At 38.0% G+C, this 26,745-nt stretch overlaps 1 protein-coding gene across 4 annotated transcripts in view; it reads left to right on the top strand.

The window, feature by feature from the left end:
• CDYL (chromodomain Y like) overlaps positions 1 to 26,745 on the top strand; it is a 249,479-nt gene that overhangs the window by 169,773 nt on the left and 52,961 nt on the right. For all 4 annotated transcript variants that reach the window (XM_051611659.1, XM_051611657.1, XM_051611654.1 and 1 more), the window contains one exon: positions 25,302 to 25,968. In XM_051611659.1, the coding sequence (XP_051467619.1) occupies positions 25,578 to 25,968 (391 nt within the window). In that variant the 5' untranslated portion in view covers positions 25,302 to 25,577. The remainder of the gene's footprint in view (positions 1 to 25,301; positions 25,969 to 26,745) is intronic.

Raw genomic sequence — 26,745 nt, 5'->3', positions numbered from 1 at the left:
TAAAAAGAAAGGGTTGAAGGAGCTCTTTCACATTGTCCCATTAGGCTTTCAAAAGAAGTAAATCAGCCTCTAAGTGCTCTGTAATTGTGGTGCTGTCCGAGGCGGGTCAGCGACCTCCTCTCAGAGCAAATCGGAGTGCTAGATTACTTTTTTCACTGGTAGCACTTAGTACCTCCTTAAATTCTGCCCTCAAGTTTAGACATCCACTCAAAGAAAGAATCTAGGTCCCAGTGGTAGCAGAGATCCATGAAGAGGTGGCAAATGATTGCTTGCAAGACTCTCTTTATTTTTTTTCAGTAGTATTAAAAAATTGTTTTGTCCTGGAAGCTCAGACAGATGCTCTATTAGACTTCCGAATCTTACTACTCCTCCATTTTCTTCCCAGGGACACCTCCTTTCTTCGTGTAATTGTTTTGTCTTTAAGAATTTGTTTACTTAGAATCTTCCAAAACATCTTCGAATCAGAGAAACCCTCTCAAGAATACTGTGTTATCAAAATGCACTCAGTGCCGTGGAGGAATATGGTTCAAAAAGTCTTCACAACAAAATAAAGAAGGCATTAAAGATTACTTGAAGGTACCCAGATCCCGGTCAGTGCTAGATTATGGGAAAGTTTGGTGGAATATAGTTGTCCATCTGCCTCCTCACACATGCCCTACATCCATAAGCTGGGAATCACAGTAAGGATTTTACTGCAAGGCAAACAATGGAAAACATTGTTTTATGGTGAGAACTCAAGTTCAGAACTTAGACCAGTTGCTGGGGGGAGGAGGTGCTCAGAAGAATGTATTGCACCACCCTAAACCTCTTCTCTTGAGAAAAAGCAGTGCTTTTCTAGAAGACAGGACTTTAAAGAAGATGATCATTTCAATGCTGTCCAGTACCCCTGTAGGAATAATTCTTCTTCAGCCTGAGAGAAAAACCGAGTGATGCTGTAGCGCTCTTTCTCAGAATGGCCCTTTCCCTCATGTAATTTTTTTTTTTTTTTATTGCTTAAATCAATTTTACACACATCTTGAGCAGCTGAGCTTTGCACAGACTTCAGTGAAATCTGAGTGTTACTTGTAGTCTGAGGCTATCTACTAGACTACAATCTTCACTACGGTTTAAGCATATCCTTGATCCTTTGTGAGTTCTGACTGAGTTCAGCCAGGAGCTAGTATCTAGATTCTCAAACCATGGCATCAGCCTGAGCATCAGCCAGACAACAGTTTCAACAGCCATGCTGCAGTGCTGTAGCCCACTCCTTCATCCACAGTGGTTTTCCTGCTTTTCCATTCAGCCATTTAACTCCCACCTTCTACTCCAAGTCACTTTAAAATTTTTTATTGCATACTGTGCTAAAAAGCCACCTGCTTGTCTTTTTGATGAAACTGCTGTGAGTACTTTCTATCTGCAACCTTTGTATCCTTTGTTCTATCCTAATCCTCACTGTCTTTCTGCCTGGCTTCTTTCAGTGTTCCTTCTTCCCTTCTGCTTGAATCCTTATTCTCAAACATTATTTCTTTCAGCCTTTATTTAAAAAAAACCCACAAAACTCAATCAAAAAACTATCGTTCTTCCACACTAAGAACTGAACAGAGTGAGGGATGCAGCGTTGTCTTTTAAATAATGCTTTTTTTTTATTATTGTACTCTTTATTGTGCCTTTCTGTTGACTCTTGTCCTCTGTACCCTTTTCCTTCTCTTTCCTTTTAAATCTTTTTGAATCAACTATGTAACTTAAGTGCTTACCAGCTGGATTCCAAGTTGTTTCACAGGTGCCAAGCTGAGCATTTTTTTAGATTTCCTTTGGTGTCACAGTAAGATCTGTTTCTGCTGATTTTGATGCATTAGCATTGTTGTTAGTCAGCAGAATATCTTGCAAACTGCATTGATGTGATTGAACCACACTACCAAATGTAAAACCCAGTGGTTAAAATTGAATATATTCACCTTTACCCTTTGCTGTCACACAGCTCCTTAGATATGAAAGCACATTCCTAGGGGATCCACCATTAAGGAAGGGTTTTTTGGAAACAATTCATAATAAAGTAAATGCTGGTGTGTCGCTAAGTAGTAGGATGTCCACCTCTGTTTTCAGAAAGAATGCAAAGCCAATCCTGCAACTTTTACTTATGTGGAAAATTTATACTCAGGAAAACCATCCTTCAGACTAATTTTTTTTCCCAAACACTTTTAAGATACTTTTAATGTATGCATGTAGATGTTTTAGGCCAGATGCAGTTACAGATGTGTACAAGTATCAGACATACTCCATAGTAATACGTGAAAGGAGTATATGCTGATTTCCAGATCTGAAAATTGTTATCTGAATGAATCCTCATATACTGTACTGAGGCTCCTCATGTTCCTTAACATACTTCCCTAATTAAGCTGTTCATTTCCTAGATTTAAATAGCAGTCCCCAGCTGTTGTGCATTAGCAGATCCCCATTGCTAGTCTAAAAAATTGTCTGAAACTGTTTTTTAAATTTAGAATTTGGTCTGAGTTTAATTTAGCCAGTGTTTACTACTATAACTTCTCTTTTTCTCTGGAGAAAGTTAGGCAGTGAAGTAATAAGATTTAACATATCTAGCAATTCTCGGGAAGCTGTAAGAAAACCAAATCTGAGGGACTTGAAAAGACCTCTACTTGACAGAATAAGAAAGTAACAATATTATGCTAGATATGCAAATAGGATACAGATAAATATAAAATTCTGAATATGTGATAAGGCTAGGTCCATTTTAAAATAAGCGTTTAATTCTATTGAAAAACAAACTTAAAATATGATACATCTGTTAAAGACTGAACTTTCTATAACCTACCAACTCACAGAAAGCTACAGAAAATTATAAAATACTGTGTATTATCTTGCCAGATAATTACATCTCTGTATCAGTCATGGGCTGAGTTTAAGTACACTTGAGTTTTAAGTACCTAATCCATCTTTATCAGTAGTAGCAAACCTTTTATAGATGCACAGAGATACTTTATTCATTTCATCTTATTCAACTGTCTCAGTTTATTGAGTGACTTATTGAAAGCTAAGAAAACTTTTTGAATTTCAGAAATCAGTGTCTTGTATATTTCTGTCTAAATAAAATAATAGATATGAGTTATTTTACCTCCAAACTCTCGAAGCATAAACACAAAACCAAATGTGGCTCCCTAATACTGATTTTCTAAAAACCATTTCATATTAAGTAAAAAAATAAACACGAAAAACCCCTACCCAAGTATTTGAGTGCGTAACCTATTTTTAGTTAAATCATAATAAAATAAGCAATCAGAAAGGTAAGGTTCAAGCACTGTAGTTAAATTTTAGTTTATATCCAAATAAAAAATCATGTAAGTTATAAATAAAACCCTTGGATAATCAGTTTCCTAAATCTTTTAGAACTAAGAACGGTTCCTTTCTTGACTGAATAAAACAGCAGTTAAACCTTTTCACACTTTTATCATCACACTGATAAATGTGAGTGATGTTTCATCCTATTCAGCAAAACCCACCAACTTTGGTTACAAGATGGTTCTTACCACGTTGTCTTAACAATACCAACCAATTAAAATGGGCGTTTCCTTAAAACGTGGTATGCAGTTGCTTTTAAAATATAAGATGCAAGCAAGTGGAAAGCATTGATTTAAACCAGAATTAAAATCTCTAGTGGTCTTAGATAGATTTGTTTCCTCTTCCAATGAATCTTTTTTGCTGCTTCCATGTCTCCGAGTTTATTCATCCTTGTTTAAGCATCCCTGTGATGCAACAGGGAAGGGTATAAACAGAAAGAACAACTGAACAAACTGATAATAAAATTTTTGTTCCCAAAACGTTAAGAGAGAAACAAAATTGGCCCCAGATCTTTGAAAGCTGCAGATATGATTGAGGAGTGAAAGGACCATTGAACTGAGCTGAAGAAAGCAACTCTCACTAAATTGAGCTGATTCGTTTCTATTTTGTGCCTGTGTCGAGGGGAGTTAAAAAGAGCAGAAAAGAAGGTGGGAACAAATTTTCAGTTAAAGTAAACTTAATTAGTGGCTAGATGAAGAGAAGGATAGAGTGGGAAAAGCAAATTTAAAAAGCGGGTTGAGCAAGAGCTTGCTGAACGTTGTTCTTCCTTTTTGTAGTACCCAAAACATTATTTTATTTTGTCTTTTAAATTTGGCTTTCTGTTTGGTATTATTTGGTTTATTTCTTATTCTTTCTATGGAGTTGTTTGTTTTTTCTTTCTGCTAGCCAGCACTAAAAACCGGCACCAAACTCATTCAGCTGATTTGAGAAAGGCATTGTGGAGTTAACTACCCAGTAGGATGACTCATGAGTCAGGAGACTTCTGGTTTGAAAAGGTCCTCAATTACCGGGGGCTGGACCCGTGTATCCAAACAATAGGAGATGGAGATCAACACCTTCAAGGTGTGTTTCCATTGCAGCTTTTAAGCTGAGCTGAGTGGGGAGACTCTGTGGTTTCTTTCCCTTTTGACCCATCCCAATCTACCTCCTGCCTTGTAGGAGCGCAGCTGGTGAGCTGATCTGTTGGTGCGGCCGTTCGGGAGAGCTGGTGAGTTTCATACTGGGTGAGGGTACAGGGGGTAGCGGGTTCCTGAATCTTCTCCCTCTGAGATTAGATGAACTCCAGTGCTATTCCCAAGGGAAGGGTCTGGGGCGCCCTGGAGGTGGGAAGAGAGGGACTGTGGAGAAATACTTCAATTGTCATGAAACTTCCCTAAAAGGAAAGCCCAATAAATGGCTACGTGATGTGATGAAATGACCTGAGACTGGCTTTATTTGCTGAATGGGTAGGACCTTTGTAGTGCTTAATCATGTAGTTAATCTTCAATGGGCTCGGTTATTAGGGGGCAGTTGATTGTGGGGAGGAAGGGAGGAAAGAAGGGGAAAGATAAAAACAGGCTGTAAGACAATATATTGTGACAGTGGGACAAAATGTTCTATGACCCCTATAGAAGAAGCTTTTGGACATTTTGGTTTCTGCACTAGAACGGATGTGAGTGGTGCAACTTATTACAGTCCCTGGATTTGTCAAATCACATCAAGCAAGAGGGGAAGCTTGCAATTCCAGAGAAGAGCTGTCCAGTGGAAACTATACTTGATGCCTGCAAAGGCCATCAAACCCAAAAACAAGGTCTCTTGAGCTGGACCCAATTGTCCTTTTTTAAGACCTTTTTCTGATTTGGTTTCATCATGTACTGTCCAAGTTCTTGGTTTCAAAGTAATTAAAAAAGCCTTTCTGATGCCTGTCAGCTGATAGAAATCAAACAGGAATAAAAGGAAAAATTACCCGGTTGTTCCCTGGAATGACTAGCTTTCCGATGATTAAATTAATTAAGCCGATTCATCAGGAGCACCAGTATCTCTCTAATTGATATAAGGGATGGGAAAGAGTAATAGTGAAATTATTGCTGCTTGTTTCAGTGATAGTTTATAATTCGCCTGCAACATAACACCTTGTCTGTAGGCATCTGTAGACCTTCGTTCTCTTCCATCAGACCACAGCTAAAATTAATGGTATGTTGGCATAAGCTACCACTCTTGCCACAAAAAGCAGAACATTTCTTTTCCCATGCCTGAATCCTCCTTCCTGCCCCTGTGCATGGTAGAGCTTTTGAGCAATATCGGCACAACATAATGCCAGAAACCAGTTCAAGTTTAAAGTTTTTTGTTTTGCTTTGTTTTTTCTTTATTGGGACATTTTAAAGCTGGAACTGTTTCCCAGACTGGTTCATCGTGTAGCTAAAAAATCCTGTGCTAATACTGGGGGAAGGATCCAATGAGCAGGGACTGCTTAAATTGGCACCAGTGCCCATGCCATACTTATCGTTGTGTGAGACTGCATTGTGTCGATTATGCTGGTATTTTTAATGTATTCTTATGGAAATATGGGGGGTTGTGTGGTTTGTTTTGTTTGAATTTAGAAGGCAAGGCTTTTGCATTACCACAAGTCTCTGGCATCAGTATCCTAGTTACCTGATTGCCTGAATATCACCTTGCTAAAGGGTATGGTTGAATTTCATTAAGAGTGTTAAATGCAGAAACTGTAGCAGGCTGTGTATGCATAGAATACCTCAATTTTGGTGTCGGGTAATTGGGTTTTACCTGTGTGGTGGCTTTATGATCTAAAAGTGTTACATGTGTGTTACATATTTTAGTGTTCTCTGCTTTGCCCTCTTGGAAGCTAATTAGCCTTCAAACATCAGGCTCCTCACTGAAAACATTTGTGACCAGCTGGGTAAAACTCAGAATTCCCAAAACGGGGAAATTCTGACAAACAGGATTTGTTTGGGTTTGGGGTGCATAACTGTGGGGCTTTTTCTTGCTGGAAGGAAATTAAAATTAAGTTCCTGACTAGAAAATCTCATCTTTCCTTGGGAATGTTGAGGTTGAGCTTATTTTCGATATTTCAGCCTGTATTTTGCCACTGTAATGTATGATCTTCAGATGTTGACATTTAGTAACCTCGATATATTATTTACCGAAATAAACCAGAATCTTTGGCCGAGTTATTTCTCTCAGAATGCATCAAGAGTTGCCTCTCTTGTGCTTCCTGTATGGGCAGGCAGGAGGCATGCCTGCATAATGTGAGGAATTGCATCATCTTCTGAAGTGCTTGTGATCCTTGGAAAAGACTGGGGCCTTAGGAGCTCCGAGGAGAGGCTGTAGAGGCTGTGATGTCAACTTTTGTAGGAAAAGGAAGTTACATTAGTTTTGAATTACGTTAAAGCAGAGTGCATTGTGTTGCTTTAAATGTCATGTTAACATGTTCCAACTCGGATCAGACAAAGAATGAAAAAGTTTCTTGTGATTTTTGTGAACTTGAAGGAAAAAAAACAACAACAAATACAACTTCCAGGAAAATTTAAATTCCACATGGAAGCATTGATTAAATGAAAACTTCCTTATTGATGATCAAGTATTTCATTTGAAAAGCTTCTGACAGCATTTGTGTAATAAGTAGTTTCATCACCGGTCTGATGAAACAGAACATAAGGGCTTCTACTCCAGTTCAAGCATTTGATCTGCTGGTGGTCTTGGCTTTTCTATAAATCTTCTTTACACTGTTTTCAATGAAGTGTTGATCCTCCTATTTCTACTTCTTGAAAATACTGAGTGCTTTTGATGTAAGAGATGCTCTCTCTACTGGACTAGCCCAAAGATCCGCTTAGGTTGTGTCTTGTCTTGAAATGGCAGTAGTGAATGGTTGAAGAATATAAGACATCATGGAATGGAATGGAAGAGAATGGAATTACTTGGAAACAGCAGGAGCTTTGTGAGCTACAGTGTGCACTCAGTATTTAGTAATTTGTAATGGTTCTATAGTTCATCCTCCACTATGTGATGTGACAGTATGTTCTGCAACTTGATTTTATTTTTTAATAGAAATATATGTATATATATTTCTATGTATATATATGTATGTATATATATACATATATATACATACATATACATATGTATGTACATATACATATATACATATATATGTATGTATATACATACATATATTGCCCCACAAGGAATCCTCTGCTTGTTCTTGTTGTTATGAGAAGTATAGGAAATATTTCCTATTAGTTTTCTAATTTACTGTTTCATATCCCTCGTAATATCATTCATCTCTTCCTCAGAATGAAGAGTCAGTCTATTTAGTTACTCCTTCTTTGGAAACAGTTACAAACTTCTGATTTTCTTCTCACTTAAGATCATCAGATCTAAAAAAAAAAAAAAAAAAGACAACTGCATCAGTGATGTGGGTGGCATTCAGGTTTATACTATGCAGTAACTGGGGAATTCAAGCAAACTTCAAAAAGTTCATTAATTGTGTTTTGGGATTTTCCAGGTTGAAAAAAGGTTCTGGTCATCACAGTTCAACATTTTCATGTTGGTGATGAGTTGTTTAAGTAAGAAGAGTGCAGTGGCACTGGGAAGTACAGAAAAGGATGGTGCTTTAGTTTTGTTTTGGGGGCAGGTGGGTGAGCTAAAATAGAAAAAGGATAAAGACAGAGCAAACTTAGAAGCAATCAGTTGTCATAAAGATGTTTAGAGTCTGAGATCCAAAGCCTGTTTCAGCAATGGATTCAGTTTTAGGCAGAGTAGTGTAGTTCAGCTTACTAATTGTTGCAAATATCAGGAGTTCAAAAAAGCCCCCTGGAGTGCCGTCTGTTCTAGGAAGTTGGATTGTAAAGTTGTTTGTCTTGCCTGTCCTCCCCCACCCATATAAAACATGAGCATTTCCATCCCATAGACACTTAAAACTTAAGTACAGTCAGCAGAACCTCAATTTCAGCTGTTAGTTTAGGAAAGCCATGAAGGATTTCTTTTTAATTCTGAGTATTACCACTGGAATTCTTCAGAACTGGCTCCAAACTCTTTGATAAAGAGCATCACAACCATTTATTTTTAAATTTGTATTATTCCTATGTACTACATAAGTAAATCCTCTCCCCCAATAATCAGTAACTACTGGTTGCAACTTCTTTGACGATTTTTTTTAAGTCTTAATGGTTTTTTGTTTTGGTTTTGTTTGTTGCTTTTTTTCAAGTAATAAATTACTCCACTTTGTTAGAACAACTTCCCTAATTTGTGACAGCAATTTGAATTCGCAGTTTCCCTCCCTGCTTACATACACAAATCACCCTTCTTCATGGTTGCTAGATCGAAATATTAGTAAGTCAATCTGATAATGTGAACAAACTATCCACTGTAATATTCAAATACCCCCGTATTCAAACTGATGGTCACATATAAAACAGCAGTAGTAAGCATTCCACTGTAAATATGCTGCCTTGGAAAAAGCCTCTGAGTGAAAAGGAAATTCTAGTGAATCCGGTTTTTATTATTATTTATTTATTCATTGGTGGGGTGGGGGGGGGGCGGGGGGCAGTGGGGAGCAGAGGAGAATGGTGATGGAAACTGCAAACTGGATGACTTGGTTTAGGGTACTGGCACTCTGAGAGCTGTGAAGGTGTAAGAGAGAACCAGCTCAACTTATGCAGCAGTGTTTTAGGACGCAAGGAGGCTAATGGCAGAAGAAAGCTTACACTGCTGCTAATACACATGTTGCACTCAGCAAAAGGGCTGTCACACTCAGAATATTAAGCTAAAAAAAAAAAGGGGCAAAATAAATGTGTGCTCTAACAGAAGCTGTTATCTGTGAAAGTGTATCTCTTTCATATCCTGCCACAGACTGGTAGGTAGGAAAAGAGCATCCCATTATAAGTTAAGGTACAATTAGCAGGGTGTCTCTAATGTACATATACACAGACACATACAAAATACTTTAGAATAAATAAATAAACTTTTTCTCCAGTTTTCTTTCTGAAAGTCCCACTCATTGATTACATATAGTGGACACCGAAATGAAATTTCACATTCACTATTAAGTTTATCCTTTAGGATTAAAGAGAAGTCTGTTTCACTTCCCTTTCTCTTACTTTCAATGAGATGTTACAGTGTTCTGGAATCATCAAGAATAAAATTGGTATCTGAATAGCTGGATTTTAAAAAATAAAGAAATAAAAAATGCTTGACTTAAATGGTTTTCCAGGTTAGAAATAGGCATGCATTGGAGTTTTTTTTGAAACAGACCTTTCTGAATGAAAATTCCTATCTGGCCCTTGAATAATTATTTCTAAATATGAAATGACAAGGTAAAATGACATCTAAGGGGAGTACTGTTAAGTACTATGTTCCTTAAGAAAATTGTCTATTATTTTCTGGACTCAGATGGTTTAATTTTTACTTATCCTCTGCTTTAGTTGTTAGAAAGCATGAATTCTTTAAACATGCAGTCAGGAATACATAGAAGAAGACACAAAGTCCTAATCCTTTGTTTTGACACCGCTTTGTACTTGGTTGGTGTGAAAAGACTCGGTGTCCTAAAACAAGCAATTACATACTTCGGGGTAGAAAAGCTTTTAAAGGAGACAGACTTTTCAAACTGTGATACCATCCTCATGTACAGGATATTTCAACAACATTGAGTGAAAGACAAAACATATTCAAGGAAGAAATTGGAAGATTTTAATTAATACACTTTCCAGTATTCTAAAAAAAGTTAATTAACTGGTCTTTAAGAATTCTTGATTATGCAATTAATTAATGCTTCTATACAATTTGTAATTATTTTAATGTGTGTGAACTTAGTATTTGGTCTTTAAAATCATCTCCAAAAATAATGCATTTCTTCGGGTAACTTGCTCATCTGTGATTGTTTTTCATGTTGAGGGACTCTGGTTTGAATTTCCTTTGTGTTCATGACTGACTCAGATAAACCATGCTGCTACAGAACTGCAGTGATTTTCGCTGTTATTCCAGAAAAAAAAATCACCACTGCTGTATCTCCACTTCTTTTTTTACCTGCTCTGTTCCACGTCCATCACATAAGCATATAATTAAATAAAAAGTAATCTGAAAACTAGAACGTTTTTGGTTGTATTTATTTTTAGGCAGATCCGTTCACCAAGTTAATTCATGGCATTGCTGCTTTCTGGAAAAAGAAGGAATCGGCTACAGTAGCAGAGCTAAGTTTTTTCAGATTCCACAGAATATGAAACAAAAGTGTTTGTTGTCATGGATTATAAGTACAAGAAAAAGGAAGGTTGTTTTTGTTTGGCTTTTTTTAAGACTTGTCTGTTGAGGGGGAAAAAAACCCCTAAATAAATCTTACCCCAGGAATATAGTACATGCATTACTAACATGCTTTAAAAAAAAAAAAGGCAAAACACAGCACAAAACCATCAAACAAACATTTTAAGGGGAAAGCACTTCTTAAAATGAAGAAGAAAAAAAAAGTTGAAAAGTTTGAAGGAATTATTATAGGGTATTTAAATTTACCTAAGGCTTAACTGTTGGTCTGATTTCAGATTTTAAAAAGCTTCCTCAGACTAATGGCATTACAAATCTTCTATATAATGAAAACCATAGCCTTAAAATCAAAGTCTAAATTAATCAGTAATACCTATCTTGGTCACTGATTAGTAATAATAAAAATAGTAAGGAAAATGCTGAACCCTTTTGTTACTGAAGTAGGAAGGTGTGGAAGATGCAGGCTCATTAACTACCTAATGAATTACAGCATTTTGGATACAGTTGATACGAAATTCCTTTACAAAATAATCAAATGTTGTGGATTGCATTTAAATTTGTGCATTTGTTTTAAAAACTCAGTTCTGTTCTCTGTAGTACTGCTGTAGTGGTAATAATATCCTTTAATTTAGTTTAATTTTTAGGTAACTGTAGAGATAAGACTAAATCCTGTGCTGAGTAGCACTAATTGTACTTTATGGTGCTAAAGTACAATTAAAAATGCTATTAAAATTATCAAAAAAGACCTTTAGTGTTCGAACATCTTATTATAATGTTATGTTTTAAAACATTCAAGTTAACCACTAGCTATTTTGAATTTACAGGTGAAACTGGACATTGCCAACAAATTACTATATTAATTACCAGCACCTGAAAAAAGAAAAATAATTAATTTTAAATACAATTCTGAATTAAAAATATTTTTTAAAAATGTTGAGTATTCCTAGGAAGAAATGGGCTCTTGGTGGATTGGTTGGGCAATAATACTAAGATGTTATATATTAAAAACAGCTGGAGTAAAAAACGTGTTCATGTTTACACTGTGTATTTAAACTGATTTTTAATTTTAAAAAACACAGTGAAAGGAAAATAGGTGCCATGGTATTCACGGTTAAGTCTTGATTCTCCACACAAATAGGGAATTTGTCTACATCATAAACAAAGGTAAGAGAGTAATTTATTTTCAAAAGCCTATACAGTTTAAAAATATTAATTTTGAGGTGTCAGTGAATCTGTACACATAACTAGGGCAAAAATAAAGGTTTGGGGCTAACTTAAAATACATTCCATATAGTAAAATGTTAGTTAAAAGCAAACAGCTGAATAGATTAAAGTGAACACTGATTTTTAATTTAAAAAAAAAAAATCAAACTAATTTTGCAGGGTATTTTACAAATTCAGTGTTGAAACTAGAGAAATGAGTATGGGTTTAATTTGCTGCTACAGTATAAATTGATGAGGAAAATAATCCTCAAGGCATTATTTGGAAAGTAAAGTGTGATGTGGGATTAGGAATAGCACTGCAAATAGCAATATCAGATTCAGACAAGGACAATCACAGGGAAAGGAATAAAAAGCAACTGAGACTGAACGGGATGCATGAGAGAGATTTTTTTTTTCTTTCTTTTTTAAACAGCTCAAGTGTTATCTTAGAAGTCAGTACAGTGGGTGGGTGAGGATGCAACATTAGCCAATATCTGTTGGAAAATATAGAAAATTACATTATTTCTCTGCCAAATGGAATGTGGTAGTTTACTTAGAGTATTTTTGTAGTAATAATATAAAGTTGAAGGATTTTTTTTTTGTGACATCTCTGCAGAGGAAAAGACGTGAGTGCAAGTAGAGAAGGTATTTTTTGCTTCCAGAATGTCACTCTTGGTTCCTTTATTCTTAAGGTTGGACTTTTAACTGTGGTTGTAGTGCCGTGCGATTTCTGCCTACATGAAGATTTCAGCCATGGTTCTTTTTAGGGAAAAACTCTGGCTTTCCACATACTTCAACCAGCACTGGAAAAATCTGCAGAACAAAATTGTTTAGGTTTCTTTCATATCTGTATTGTGACCTTAAAGGGGCAGAGTTTTCAAGTGTTTTATCAAGAGTGCAATGGCTACTTCACACCACCACCGATTTTGAGACAAAAATAATGGGCAAGAAGTGGTGTTTTGAGCAACAACTTCTTTTATTTCATTACCTGATTCTGGAAACTGTATTTAATCCTGCTTCATTCCAGATGATAGCAAATAGAACATTCTTCTGCAGACGGTTTCTGTATCTACATTATTCTGGAAGTTATTGTTAACCATGTAATAGAGAAGATGCTGCTACCCAACCTTCTTAAAAAATCTGAATAATTAAAAAAAATAGTTAAGCTACCTCAATACAAGCTGCAGTTAATGAAGTTGCTGTTTTCAAAGCCAAAAACACTTTGCTTTTCGTGCTGTTGTTGTCATTGCCAAAACATGAGGGATTTAGATATGGAGCAACATGTTTTACCAACCAACATCAGGGTAATCAGTTTAATATCTGGTGTGTGTTACTTTTAGTATGCATGTATTATCTGATAGTGGATAGGATCAGTAAATACCAGTGCTTAAGGCAGTGCATATTTTCAAAAGACAATAGGAATAAATGTTTTAAACATCAGTCTCTCTAATTCAGGACTTGTAATATCAATGTAATGTGTTAGGCTGAATGACTAGTGATTTGAGGTTTAAAAGAGTGTGTATGATGCCTAAAGCATGAGATATATTTGGGGAGAACTGTAGTTATTGGAAATATATTTTCCTACAAGTTATGCCAGCAGGAGGTGTATGTATGTAAAAAAATGGAGTTACAGTATAGGTCATTTTTATTTCTGATTGGCTTGTTTGAAGGATGAAAGAGTGAGACTTAGGAACCTGGAAGAATCTTTGCCGAGGACACTTACCAGGGATCCCACAACTTTATTTGTAACCCGAAGCCTGGTTTCAAAAGAAAGTGGGAGACTGGAGTTAAGGAAGCTGCAGTGGTATTAAATAAGAATAATAAAAAAAAAGTTTAAGACCAACATTTAGTTGGAGGAATGGAGGGAATTGAGGCCTAAACAGAGAAATGCCTTTTTCCAACTGCAAAAATAATTCATCTACTGATTAAACCCGTAGAGAAGCAGAATGTCAGAACTAAGAGGGAACTGTGCAGCAATAAGGTTGATTAATTAGGGGAATTTACATATCACCAGCTTTTCTAGATGGGATTAGATCAAGTGTTGAGAGAAATCATACTGCAGGCAGTGTGACCTGTGCTCATGCAGCACATTCTTCTAGGACGTGTTGGAATTGAGGCAAGAAATACAGAAAGAGCTACTAAATAATGTTGCTCTTAACAATTATCTGGAATTTAGTGTGTTTTCCTGTATTTGAAAACAAAAATGCAGTCATGGTCTTGTATGAGAAGCTTGAATTATGTCTTGCTGAAATAGGCTTTTTGTGCAAGGATGAGAAGAGCCAGGTAGGAGGCAATAAGTGTGTATTGTGCCCTCTCCAGTGTAGGGATTCCAAAGCAAGCTGTCACTTCTGTCTTACTTAGGATAAGTATCTCAGGACCTCTGAGAGAAAAAAAGAAGACAGTGCTACTGAATATGCTTCTAACAGCTTATATGAGGTCTGGTGTCCCTTCTTACTGAGGTGGGATCAATGATGTACAGTAGGAGACTGATTTCACTGTCCCTTCTGTAAGCAGTAGTCTGCTGAAAAGCCTTGTTTGGTTTTGGTAGATAAAAGTGTTACTGTAGAATTAAATGGAATTTGATAAGTTGAAGTACAGCATATCAAGTTCCCTCTTCGACTGTCTTGTGATTTTCTTGTTCTTTTTTCTTGTTACATTTCCCATTTCTGAAGTTTACTTAGCCACGACAAAGTGTTCTCTAACATATTTGGAGTGTGGTTTTGCTGTGACCTTTTCTTGCCTTAAAACACTCTTCTTAGTTAAAATATTTTTAATCTATCAGTAATTTGCCTTTATAGAGCCTTTGTAATTCAGCACTGTTGAAGTTTCGTTTTCTTCTGTTTCAAAAGCAAAAGTCTGTAGTTTTGATACTTAATGTTGATGAATTCATCATCTGCTTCTCTGTATTATTCTATCTGAAGTATAAAGTGATGATAGTGTTGGTTGCCCAAGTTTGGAACAGTTTTCATGACTGCAGTGGAGAAATACCAGTGGCAGAATTTGACAAGTGCAAACCAAATATTTACCTCTGGGGGTCGGAAAAAAAGATCCAGGATTTGCTTCCTGGGATATAGCTTTTTACAAATGAACTGAGGATAGGAAGAATTTCCTTTGACATCATATGTGTGGGTGATGCTGAGATCTTCTAGCAACTACTGATGAGAAAGTTTTTAATGACTGCCCAAATTCCATATCTTAAATCTAATGCTAGTAGTTTTTAATAGTTTCTTCTGACATTCAATCTTCTGATTTAAATTGACAGTCTTACCCGAGGAGATGTGTTATTGGACCTGATGGTCACAAACGCAAGTGAACTCAGCAGGGATGTCAAAGTTGAAGGCAGCCTGGGCTGCAGTGACCATGCACTAGTGCAGTTCACTGTCTGAAAGGGTAAGAGGCAGATGAGAAGCATCATCAGGACTCTACATTTTAGGAAAGCAAACTTCCAGCTCTTCAAGGAGTTAGTAAGTAGGACTCCCTGGGAAATGGCCTTCAGGGACAAGGGAGCAGAACAGAGCTGGCAGATGTTTAAGGATGCTTTCCATAGGGCACAAGAGGTCTCAATCCCCAGGTGTAGAAAATCAGGCAAGGAAGGCAAGAGATCAGCATGGCTGAGTCAAGACCTGCTGGTCAAACTACAAGGCAAGTTGTAACTACACAGACAGTGGAAGTGGGGAGAGGTATCCTGGGAAGAGTATAGGGATGTCACCCAGTTGTGTAGGGATGAGATCAGGAAGTGACACGGCCCCGATTTAATAACCCAGGAAGGTTAGAACTGGACCCCCTTGCTTTCTAAACTCCTGCTGCAATAGAGGAGCCCAGGTGTGGATGGATCCAGTCCTGTACGTGTCACAACTCCGACTGGGCAGGCCAGGGAGATTAGAACTGGACCCCCTTGCTTTCCAGACTTCCTTCAGGGAGGAGCCGAGGTGCGGCTGGGCCCCAAATCCTTCTCAGACCTGGTCTCTTCCCAGTAAATGTATGACGGTCCGAGTAAAAACTCAACCGTCCAATACCCCTAGATCAGCTTAAGGTGCAGCAACACACAAGGTCTGTTTATCACAAATAACACATTTATTACACTAGTAGGAGTTAATATTGAATAACCTAAACAAAACCACCCACATATATATATTAAGTAAGTAAACGGGATGAGAAGGAAAAGGTGAGAGGAAGGATGGGGAGACAAGAGAGAAAGAGAGAGATAAAGAGGACAGGATAATCACCGGTCCTGGATCCAGCATTGCTGGTCCAGCCAACGGGGGAGGGTCGGTGTTGATGAAACTCCCAAAGCCCATTATTGCAGCCCCCTATTTTATAGGCCTAGAATCTTGATTTCAGAATGAGTGGGTGTGATTGAACCATACATGTGTGAACAGCTGGAGTGGACCTCCACCTCCTCTGCCCCTCCATCATTGTCATTATCTCATCTATGCAGGCCCAAGGCCATGTGCAGGCCATTACTGCAGTCTCTGTCCTTCCAGGCAAGCCTTTTGGGATGCATATGAGCTGGGGCTACAATGGGGTTTCGATACCATTTCCCAAAGGAGGGCCAGAGGGCTGGTCCCTCACAGGAAGGCCAAAGTGCAGCTGGAGCTGAAGTTGGCAAGGGATGTAAAAAAAACCAAGAAGAGCTTCTACAGGCATGTAAACCAGAAAAGGAAGGTTAAAGAAAGTGACCCGCCTGATGAGCAGCAGTGGTGAACTGGTAACAACAGGAGGAGAAGGAACTTTTTGCCTCAGTCTTCACTGGGAAGTCCCCTCCTCACAGCTCTCAAGTTGATGGCCCACAGGATGGAGACCAGGGAGACAAAGTCCCTCCCACCATAAGCAAAGACAAGATTTGTGACCATCTGAGGACCCTGAACATGCACAAGTCTATGGGACATCATGAAATGCATCCCAGAATCCTGAAGGAATTGGCTGATGTCATTGCCAAGCAACTCTCCATGACATTTGAAAAGTCATGGCAGTCAGGTGAAGTCCCTGGTGACTGGAAGAAAGGAAGCATTATACCCATTTTTTTAAAAAGGTAGAAAGGAGAACCCTGGGAACTACTGACCTGTCAGACTCACCTCTGTGCCTGGGAAGATCATGGAACAGATCCTCCTAGAAGACATGCTAAGCCATGTGAAGGACAGGGAAGTGATTCAGGACACGCAGCATGGCTTTACTAGGGGCAAATCCTGGCTGACCAACCTAGTGGCTTTCTACAATGGAGTGACTGCATCAGAAGGCAAGGTAAGACCATCGGATGTCATCTACCTGGACTTCTGCCAGGCCTTTGACATGGTCCCCCACAACATCCTTCTCTCGAAGTTGAAGAGATATGGGTTTGATGTGTGGATTGTTCAGTGCATAAGGAATTGGCTGGATGGTTGCATCCGTAGGGTAGTGGTTAATTGCTCTGAGTCCAGATGGAAAATGGTGACAAGTGGTGTCCCTCAGAGGTCTGTACTAGGACCAGCATTGTTTAATATCTTCATTAACAATATTGATAGTGTCATTGAGAACACCTTCAGCAAGTTTGCCAATGACACCAAGCTGGGTGGTGCAGTCGATATGTCAGAGGGACAGGATGCCATCCAGAGGGACCTGGACAAGCTGGAAAGGTGGGCCCAGGTGAACCTCATGAGGTTCAATAAGGCCAAGTGCAGGGTTCTGCATCTAGTTCTGGGCAACCAGATATATCAATACAGACTGAGGGAAGACACACTAGAGAGCAGCCCTGTGGAAAAAGACCTGGGGATACTAGTAGATCATAAACTGGACATGAGCCACCAATGTGCAATTGCAGCCCAGAAGGCCAACTCCATCCTGAGCTGCATCAAAAGAAATGTGGCCAGAAGATTGAGAGAGGTGATTCTGCCCCTCTGCTCTGCCCTGGTGAGACCTCACCTGGAGTACTGCATCCAGCTCTGGAGCCCCCAACACAAGAAGGACATGGACCTGTTGGAGTGTGTCCAGAGAAGGGCCACAAAAATTATCAGAGAGCTGGAGCATCTCTTTTCTAAAGACAGGCTGGAGGAGTTGGGGTTGTTCAGGCTGGAGAAGAGGACACTCCAGGGGGACCTTACAGCAACTTTCCAGTACCTGAAATGGGCCTGGGAAAGGCTGGGGAAGACCTATTCACGAGGGCATGTAACGATAGGACACAGGGTAATGGTTTTAAGCTAGAAAAGGGTAGATATATGTTGGATATTAGGAAAATGTTCTTTAATATGAGGGTACTGGATCACTGGAATGGGTTGCCTAAGGAGGTGGTGGCGTCCCCATCCCTGGGGACATTCAAGGTCAGGCTTGATGGGGCTCTGAGCAATCTGTTCTACTGTGAGGTGTCCCTGCTTATTGTATGAGGGTTGGACTAGATGAGCTTTAGAGGTCCCTTCCAACCCAAGACATTTTATGATTCTATGATGAGTACCGTTTCCATTTAAGAAGATACACCTGTTTGGTGCTACTTTTTCTTACTTCAAAAGGAGGAAAACAGTGCATGTTTGGTTAAAATACCTTGTTGCAGGCATTTGTTTATATTCAGTATTTGTATAGCTATTAACAGCTTTTCATGCATTTTCATTCTGGTTTTGTGTAAAATAGAAAATGTTTGTCTTATCTGTTTGTAACTAAAAGGTTAGAAAAACTATGAACAGGGAGTTGATGAGTGTAAGATGTTCTGACAATTTTTACAATAGCTAGATGACTATAGTTAGGATAAGATGGTTGATAATATCTGCAGTAGGCTACAGCTTGCACCACAACTTGCTGTGGTTATTTCTATGTAAATTGTACCTGGAAAGGTCTGTGATGCTGACATTTTAGCATCAATCATCAGTGGTGACTTGTGAGGAGGTAAGTCTCAGGCAAACTGTCTCCAGTAAGTAAATTCTCTAAAGTGACTGTGTCACGGACTCTCCTTCCCCACCAGTTTCCCTAGTGTCCTCTATAGAAAAGCTTCCTAAGATCTTTATTTGTGATTGTGAACTGTATTTTTCAATAGATCATAAAGGAGCTGCAGGCACAGTGATACTCAGTTTGTCGAGTGTAGGTACAGGGCATAAAACTTCCTCAAATGCCTTTTCATGAGGTGGCTGTGCAGCCAGGCCTGGCATGAGCCACCAGCTGTGATTCCCTGGAACCACTGCTGTTGATGAGACTGTGGTAATTAAATTATTTTGTCTATTGTCTTTGTTAAGACTATAGAAGGATATAAGTCATAAAGGTGATGATAAATTACGAGCTCAACTGGGACAATTATATTTTTATAGACAACTTGATTAGAAACTTATACAGAGGATGAATTAAAACTAATTATGACCTACCTGCAGGCCAATATATTAATGAAACGTTACAAATATGTATAAAGTTAGCTCTTGCATGATTTGTGTCCTGAAATCCTAAAAGAATGAACAGTCTTTGGTGGAAGACCAAACGCTTGGGAAGAAGAGAAATCTTAATGATTTTTTTAGCATGGTTATTTAACTTTGGGAAGGAGGGTTGAGATACACAATTCTCTTCATAGCACTGATAACATGAAGGACCAGTGAAGTGTAAGAAGCCCTTTATGTGACTCCTGTTCCTAGACATAAATGTGTTCCAACTTCCCTGCACACACTGCTTCCTCAGAAGGAGGCTGGGAGTGGCTGTGGGTTCTAAAGCAATGGTCCGTAATGAACTCATCCTGCTGCTCCCGATGGCCAGAGCACAGTTGAGTGGGTGACCTCGGTATCGGTGGGCCTTGAGCCAGATCATCATCCCTCGCCTCAGGGATGTCACAGAAGTAACTCAGAAACTGTGTCGTCTGCTGTAGCTAATTTGACAGAAGGACAATATTCTGCCCACATCTGATCTGTACTTGTTCTGGAAGCCAGAGCTGTACAAAATAATATATATGTAATACAGTCGTCGTCATAGCCAAGGAGTCGTTTACCGTTAGAGACGCTCTGGCCAGCCGTGCTGTAAGGATGCAGCAGCTCAGTTTACAACAGTTCATCGACTGTTAATCCAATCACTCTGTCCTGCTAATCAAATCAGTCAGCTCCAGGAGCATGTGGTGGCAGGCTTACGACCTCTCCCAGGCTAACACAAATGAAGTAACATGGAGCTGCAGTGAAGATGAACTCAAGGATTTATACCGTATCCTAGTGTAATTTTTAAGTTATGTTATTTGCACTTAAATCATGCTATGACTTTGGTGTTCTGAGTGTGTGTTAAGCTGTTTTTAAAATTACCTGCTGGTTCTAACTGCAGTGAGCAATGCTCTGAACGGACATTAAGTCATACTGCTGGAATTAAGTGGTTTTTAATAAAATGTGTACATTGAAGATTTCGGTACACGTTTTGCAGACCTTCAGGTTTATTTCAACATCCTCATCAAATTTGATTTTTAATAAGTCTTCCCAAAACTGCTTTCTCCTTTTACTGTAAGCAAAACATGGCACTTTGTTTTCATGTGTTGTATGCTACCGTATGTGTTAGTTACATTTTAAAATGCAGAATTAATTTATTTTATTTACAGTAAGGAATATTTGAATACTGTTTATCATTGATTTCTGCAATATTTTAATATATTAAGTTCATAGTAATTCATAAATATTGCTGATTGCTTATGGATGATCATTTAGGTTCCGTTTGTAGACAGAACAATTTCCAGTTTAACCAAGGGTGACTGTTCACATGTAGTACATACATTTGTGCAAGACTTGCAATTATTCTAGGTTCAGTCTCTGAGCTGATGAACATCTACAGTAGTGATTTGGCTCAGTTGGAGAAAATCAGCAGAGTGAAGCAGTTGGTGCTGTGACCCCCACCTCTACATATTCTGCTGTGCAGCACTTTTATTTTGGACTAGATTTAGTGGAGCCTCTCAGGATCAAATATCCATGCCACAATGTGTGTTGAAACTGTTCAGTGCTGTTATTTGCTTGGACCTGTGTGCCCTCTTAGGGCTGAAAGTGTGACGGATAGCACCATTGCATTGGTACATTTCCATTTTATACTTCTCCATAAAGAATCCACATCAAATATACAAAAACTGGTCTGTGAACAAAACCAGTAAGTGAGAATAATGCAAAGAGGAGGGGGATTTGCTACTAAATTGCACTATTGCTCTGAACCGAAACACTAATGTAAACATAGCCTTCAGCTAACAGAACAACGCCTTCACCTATATTTTACAGACATCAGATAGAGTATGAAGTCAAATAGATTCTGTTCTGTTAACTTTAAATTAATTTAGCCTGACATGGATGTGAGGACAGAGAAGACCATGATGGGAATGGAAAATGGATTTATGATAAACAGGGCAGCACTCATTGAATATTTACTTGCTTACTCATATTTATTTTGCTCATTCTTTTTTTTATTTTTCCCTGATACCCCCAATCCCTGACAGCTGTACCTTTAATTTAAGCTTTTTAAATTAGTTGAAGTATGTTAAATGAATGAAGTATGAATGAATGAAGTATGTTAAATGAAGTTAAAATGAAGTATGATCTTTGTATGTATAAAACATAAGGCATACTCTGTGTATTTATATGGAGAGTCTACAAGTGTACCCAAATTAAAAAGCTTTAGGCTAAGAACATCCTTTTGAATTTCATGCTTACTTTTATTGACCTGAAATAAACATCTTTCATTGTGGATTAGGATTGCATGTCCTTTTTCTGAGTGCAGCAGAATGAAGCAGTTACTGTACCTGCCCTGCCCATAGTGTTTATTGTCCTCTGCTGAAAGTTGCAGTCCTCTTAGATATGTCAGAAAATACTGCATATGTGGCTGCTTTCCAAACCAGTTATTTCAGGATGCCTACATTAGCTCAGGTATTCTTAATATCTAAACCAGGTCACTTTGACAGAACCACATTAGGGAATAATTACACAAGGAGTCATGCTGACATGAGGAGGAGCTGTTGTCTCTGAGCACAGGACAGGACTTTGGCCTGCCACCTTACCTTGTGCTTGTCTGTTATTAAAGTAAGTGTAAATGTGGTATATTTTACTAATAAAAGCAATTAAAATCAAAGTATCTGCTTCCTCAGGGAGAGAAAGTAAACATGAAACCAGTATCACCACATTTATGGAAGGAAGGGAAATTTATCATTTTACGGACAGAAAATCTCCTATAATTATGGTGTGTGGGATTATAAATTGGGTACTCCACTGTTGGATTATGCTTCTGAGCAGTGCATTGTTTTTCTGTCAGTTTTTCTTGAGTTTTTAAGTGTCATTGATCTGTACCCCATGTGGGGAAAAGGGATAACTTAGCATGCTAAAATAAACTGGGAGATGTTATGTTTTACCAACCAGATAGTTTGCCTGATAACTTTCCCTCACACTTGTTTTATCTTGTCTTTTTATGTAATTTTTTTGTTTTGTTTTGATTCTTCAACAGCACTTGAAAACTAACCATTAGGAGCAAATATGGGCAATACAGAACCTTTTAATTGCTAAAAATAAGTACTAACCTATGCAGAGGGCATTAGACACTGTAGAAATGGTAGTTGATATGAACTAGTTGTCACCAGCATTTCTGGCTTGATTATGGCAAACAGTGTTGTCTTGCGCTTCCTCTGGTGCTTAGGGCCGCTCTGACAGTTTTTAACTCTGAGCTAACTCAGCAGAAGGTCAGAAAAGCACTTGCTCAACTCCAAGGTAACAATAGTGGGAGGAGAAGCAATACTGCCTGTGTGGATGTTACCTAGCTGTTCCGACAGATTAGATGCATCATCAAACCACACTATAACTGATACGTCAGGAAGTAGGAAAGTGGAGTTTTTTACTCTCCCAGTTAAGGTTTGGGTTTGGTTTTTTTTTTTTGTTTGTTTGTTTCATTTTAATATTTGGTTGTAAGTCATCAGTATCTTCTAAGATAAGACTTTGAGATGTCTCGCATTGTGTTTCATGTCATGTCCCCGCTGATGCCAAAGTAGAAATGGATGACTTGGATAAGCTTTCTTTTTCAGTAGGAAAAGAGAATTACAAGTTTCAAGTCTCTGTTTTTACCATAAAAGAGTTTAAACAAGCCACTGTTCTATACTCAAACCCTGTGTGCATTGTGGAAGGATTCCAGTTTCCTCTTCCCAAATCTAGATGAGAAACCCATATGTAGCTGTTATTGTCAGCAAAAGTACTGAGGCAAAATATTGCTGAGCAGTTTTTCAAGGGGTTCCTAGTGGAGTTAGACAAATTTAAAAAAAAAATATTAAAATTTAAAAAGCAATTTCAAAGTAGGTTTTGTTGCAGGCTTGGACAATAAAGCTAAATATAGTGGTTTCCTTTATGCGTTTCTGTTTGCTCTATACATCATCAGGTTGGGAATGGATTTTGGGGTTTCCTGTTCTAGATTTCATCTGTTATCTCTGCAAGGTATCTGGTGTTTTAGATGAGAGGGATGGCTTCTTACTTGAAAAGGACATGTTCTTAATGGATGGCCTTTCAGTGTTTAAAGACATTAGTAGAATTTAGTGCCCAGTAATGCTGTTATGAAATTTCTTGCTAGAAAATACCTTCCTAGTAATAGAGATCTTTCTGTGAGAATAATATTTTGAAGGCTCAGAGAGGGACAGAGGATAAACAAGACTACTGCAGTAACTTTTTTTGATAACATACCAAGTTTTATTAATTGGTTTGTTTTCATTTTTTTTTTTAATTTAATGGCTTAATTCTGGAAGGTCTTTTTACTCAGTCTCAATTTAAAAAAATCTGAAGGTGTATTTCTCCATAAGAACTTTCTTATTCGGGGTAGCATTTTTGTTAAACTGTTCTTAAATATAGTCTTATGGAAAAATAATTGTTGCATTTTTCTAGCTGTATGGTTTTTAAGTCCAGTAACTTAACTAAAAAGTGAATAACCATAATAAAAATACTAGTAATGTTTTCTAACATTTAACATAATTTTTGTACTATATGTATTGCATTATTCTCTATAAAATGGATTGAATTGTTCAATTGAGTAACAAGGTAAAGGTGGAACTAGTCTGACAGGTTGCATTTGGTTTTTACTTGTTTGTTGTTGATTTGGGGTTGGTTTTTGTTGGTTTTTTTTAAAGACTTTTGCAAACAGAGCTATGCAACATCCCAATGACAGGACAGCATAGTACAATACCTGCAGGGTATCACATTAAATTCTAGGATATGTAGTTATATTGCTGCTGAGATTATAATAGCAGCAATCATTTAACCTCACTGTAGAAAACGAGGCAGTACGTTATGAGAACATGCCACATATAAAACTCAAGTGCACTCTTAGAAGAATCTATTGTCAAGTCATATGATTTGTTAATGATATACATACCTGTATTTTTCTTCTGTTCTTCCAAACTGTTCTCTGGATGTTCCACTCAGTTAAATGCCACTCCAGTAAATGTTACTGATCTTCAGAGATTTTTCTAGATATGTGTGATCTTGACTTACACACGTGGTCTTTGTTCATGATGGGCTAAGCTCTAGAGCTAGTACTTAAGTAGTGGTAATCCCACCCCATTCCTGCCCCTCAGGTTGTTTTGGTTTGGTTTTGTTGTTTTTTTTTGCGGGGGGGTGTTGCCTTTTTTTTTAATTAATCAAAAGGAACATAGATAGGGAAGAAAGCTGTATTGGTCCTGTAACTGAAATGAAGTGGGCCAGAGGGTTTACTGGAAGGAACAGCCTGGGTAGGAAAAATGAAATAAAAAGGGGAAATCCTGAGACTAGTCTTGCACTTGCATCTCTCTTGCTGGACTAGGATGACTGGCATGAACCTCTGTCCCTGCAGCTGCTGCTGTCTGCCCTGTCTGCTTTACCCTGCTGCCTGAATTCCTCTTGCCTGTGGGTCCCACATGCAGTTGTAGCGTGTGCATGCGTAATATTTGTGACATCAATACCATCTCTATTTGCAGATAAGTGAGGCATGGTAATTTGTTCAAGTATGTGTATAAAAGACTCTAGACAAAACAAGTTTTCTGTCTTCATACGAAGAACCGCCTGTCCAGAAAAAAGCCTTCTGTATTTGCCCCAATTTCTGAGCTGTACCATATTGTCCCTGGTAACTAAAGCATAGTTCACTGTAAGTAAGAGATTACAGCATATGCCTTATACTAAGCAAACAAATTATTCAAAAAAAAGAATTAAATTGATAAGTTTTGTATAGTGAACACACTGTGTATATACAGCATATTTAAACATGATCTCTGTATTTAGAAAAGGAAATCCTATCCACATTGAAGTTGGTGTCAAAACTTTGCTGGGGCCAGTGCTGATTGTCAACTGCAATATGTTGTATTCAGAAGTTTGTGCATGCAAAACACTTACTGAAGAACACTTGGTATTTTATAACATCTTTTATGGAATGGAAGTAACAATCTGAAGGTTAAAGAGAGGAATTTGCAGTCAGCAGTGGAAGACTGTAAGCTATAGAGCTACAATACTGAATTACAGAAGGACCAGGAGTATTTAAAAACATATCTACACTTAAATTATTTGCATGCAAGTTGCTCACTGGAGTTTTATATCTGCTGATGTCTAATGCTTAATTTTCCTTTTTAACAGGTAGAGAGAATTGTTGACAAGAGGAAAAACAAGAAGGGAAAAACAGAGTATTTGGTGCGATGGAAAGGATACGACAGTGAAGATGATACTTGGGAGCCAGAACAGCACCTTGTTAATTGTGAGGAATATATACATGAATTTAACAGACGACACAATGAAAAGCAGAAAGAAAGCACATTAACCAGGACAAACAGGATCTCTCCAAATAATGCCAGAAAACAAATTTCTAGATCTACCAATAGTTCTTTTTCAAAGACATCCACTAAATCTTTAGTTATGGGTAAAGACCATGAGCCAAAAAATAATCAACTCTTTTCTGCCACCCAGAAGTTCCGGAAAAACACTTCACCATCTCTTTCTGGAAGGAAAAATATGGATCTTGCAAAATCAGGTATTAAAATCCTAGTGCCCAAAAGTCCAATTAAGAGCCGGACAACAGTTGATGGCTTCCAGAATGAAAGCCCAGATAAAATGGATCATATAGAGCAGGATCAAGAAGACTCTGTAGCACCAGAAGTAGCAGCAGAGAAACCAGTGGGAGCTTTATTAGGACCTGGTGCAGAGCGTGCTAGGATGGGGAGCCGACCAAGGATACATCCATTAGTGCCACAGTTGCCAGTGCCAGTAACAGCCACAATTGCATCAGCATTAACAATAAATGGAAAAGGTAAGTGTATGAGTCGGTCATATTTGTGTATGTTTTTCATTTGACTGATCTTTTTTGCCATTCAGATGCACAAGTTACCCACTCTGTTTCAGCCATGTTAAATCAAAGTCTGGAGAATTTCACAACTTTATTTTACATAACTATATTGAATACAAAGCCATTTTGAATTTTGCCAACTTTTGCTTTCCTTGCAGAGATTCATTGGTATTTGTGTTTTCAGAATCACCATAAGATTCATCTGTGTTGGCCTTGACTTGTTGTGGTACACGTATTCTGTGTACAACTTCCAGAGATTACACAGTTGCTTTAAGTTTCTTTAAATAGGTCAAATTTGTTATGAGTATTAGAAACATAAGTTATGGGAGTAGATGAATGATAACAGGGATTCTTCATAACAGTATACATATCTGTTATGTCGTAAATGTTGCCTGGAAAAAAACCTGTGAGAAAGATGTTGCTTAAAAAACAAAGATAATAAGTTCTGTTTCACTGAAAACTTGAGCCGGTTGTGGAGATGCATATGCTTTCTGCTTGGATTGAATTCTGTCTTCATTATATTTTATCAATATTTTGTTTTTTATACCTCACTTGCTATTGAGATCTAATTTAGGTTTGCTGCCTGGTTTGCTAATATCTCAGTAGATGACAGTTTCTTCACCTTTTACTCTGAAAAGTGTGACACCAGCAGAACCCAAACTGCTTTTGTGGGAGGAAGCTGTCCCCTCTACCCAGCTGAGACATGCATTTAAAACTTCACAGTCCTCATTCTCATGCCCA

Source organism: Apus apus, chromosome 2 (genome assembly GCF_020740795.1).
Source record: "Apus apus isolate bApuApu2 chromosome 2, bApuApu2.pri.cur, whole genome shotgun sequence".
Classification (NCBI taxonomy): Eukaryota; Metazoa; Chordata; class Aves; order Apodiformes; family Apodidae; genus Apus; species Apus apus.
Note: the sequence above shows the minus strand (reverse complement) of the source record. Positions and strands in the feature narration are given on the sequence as shown.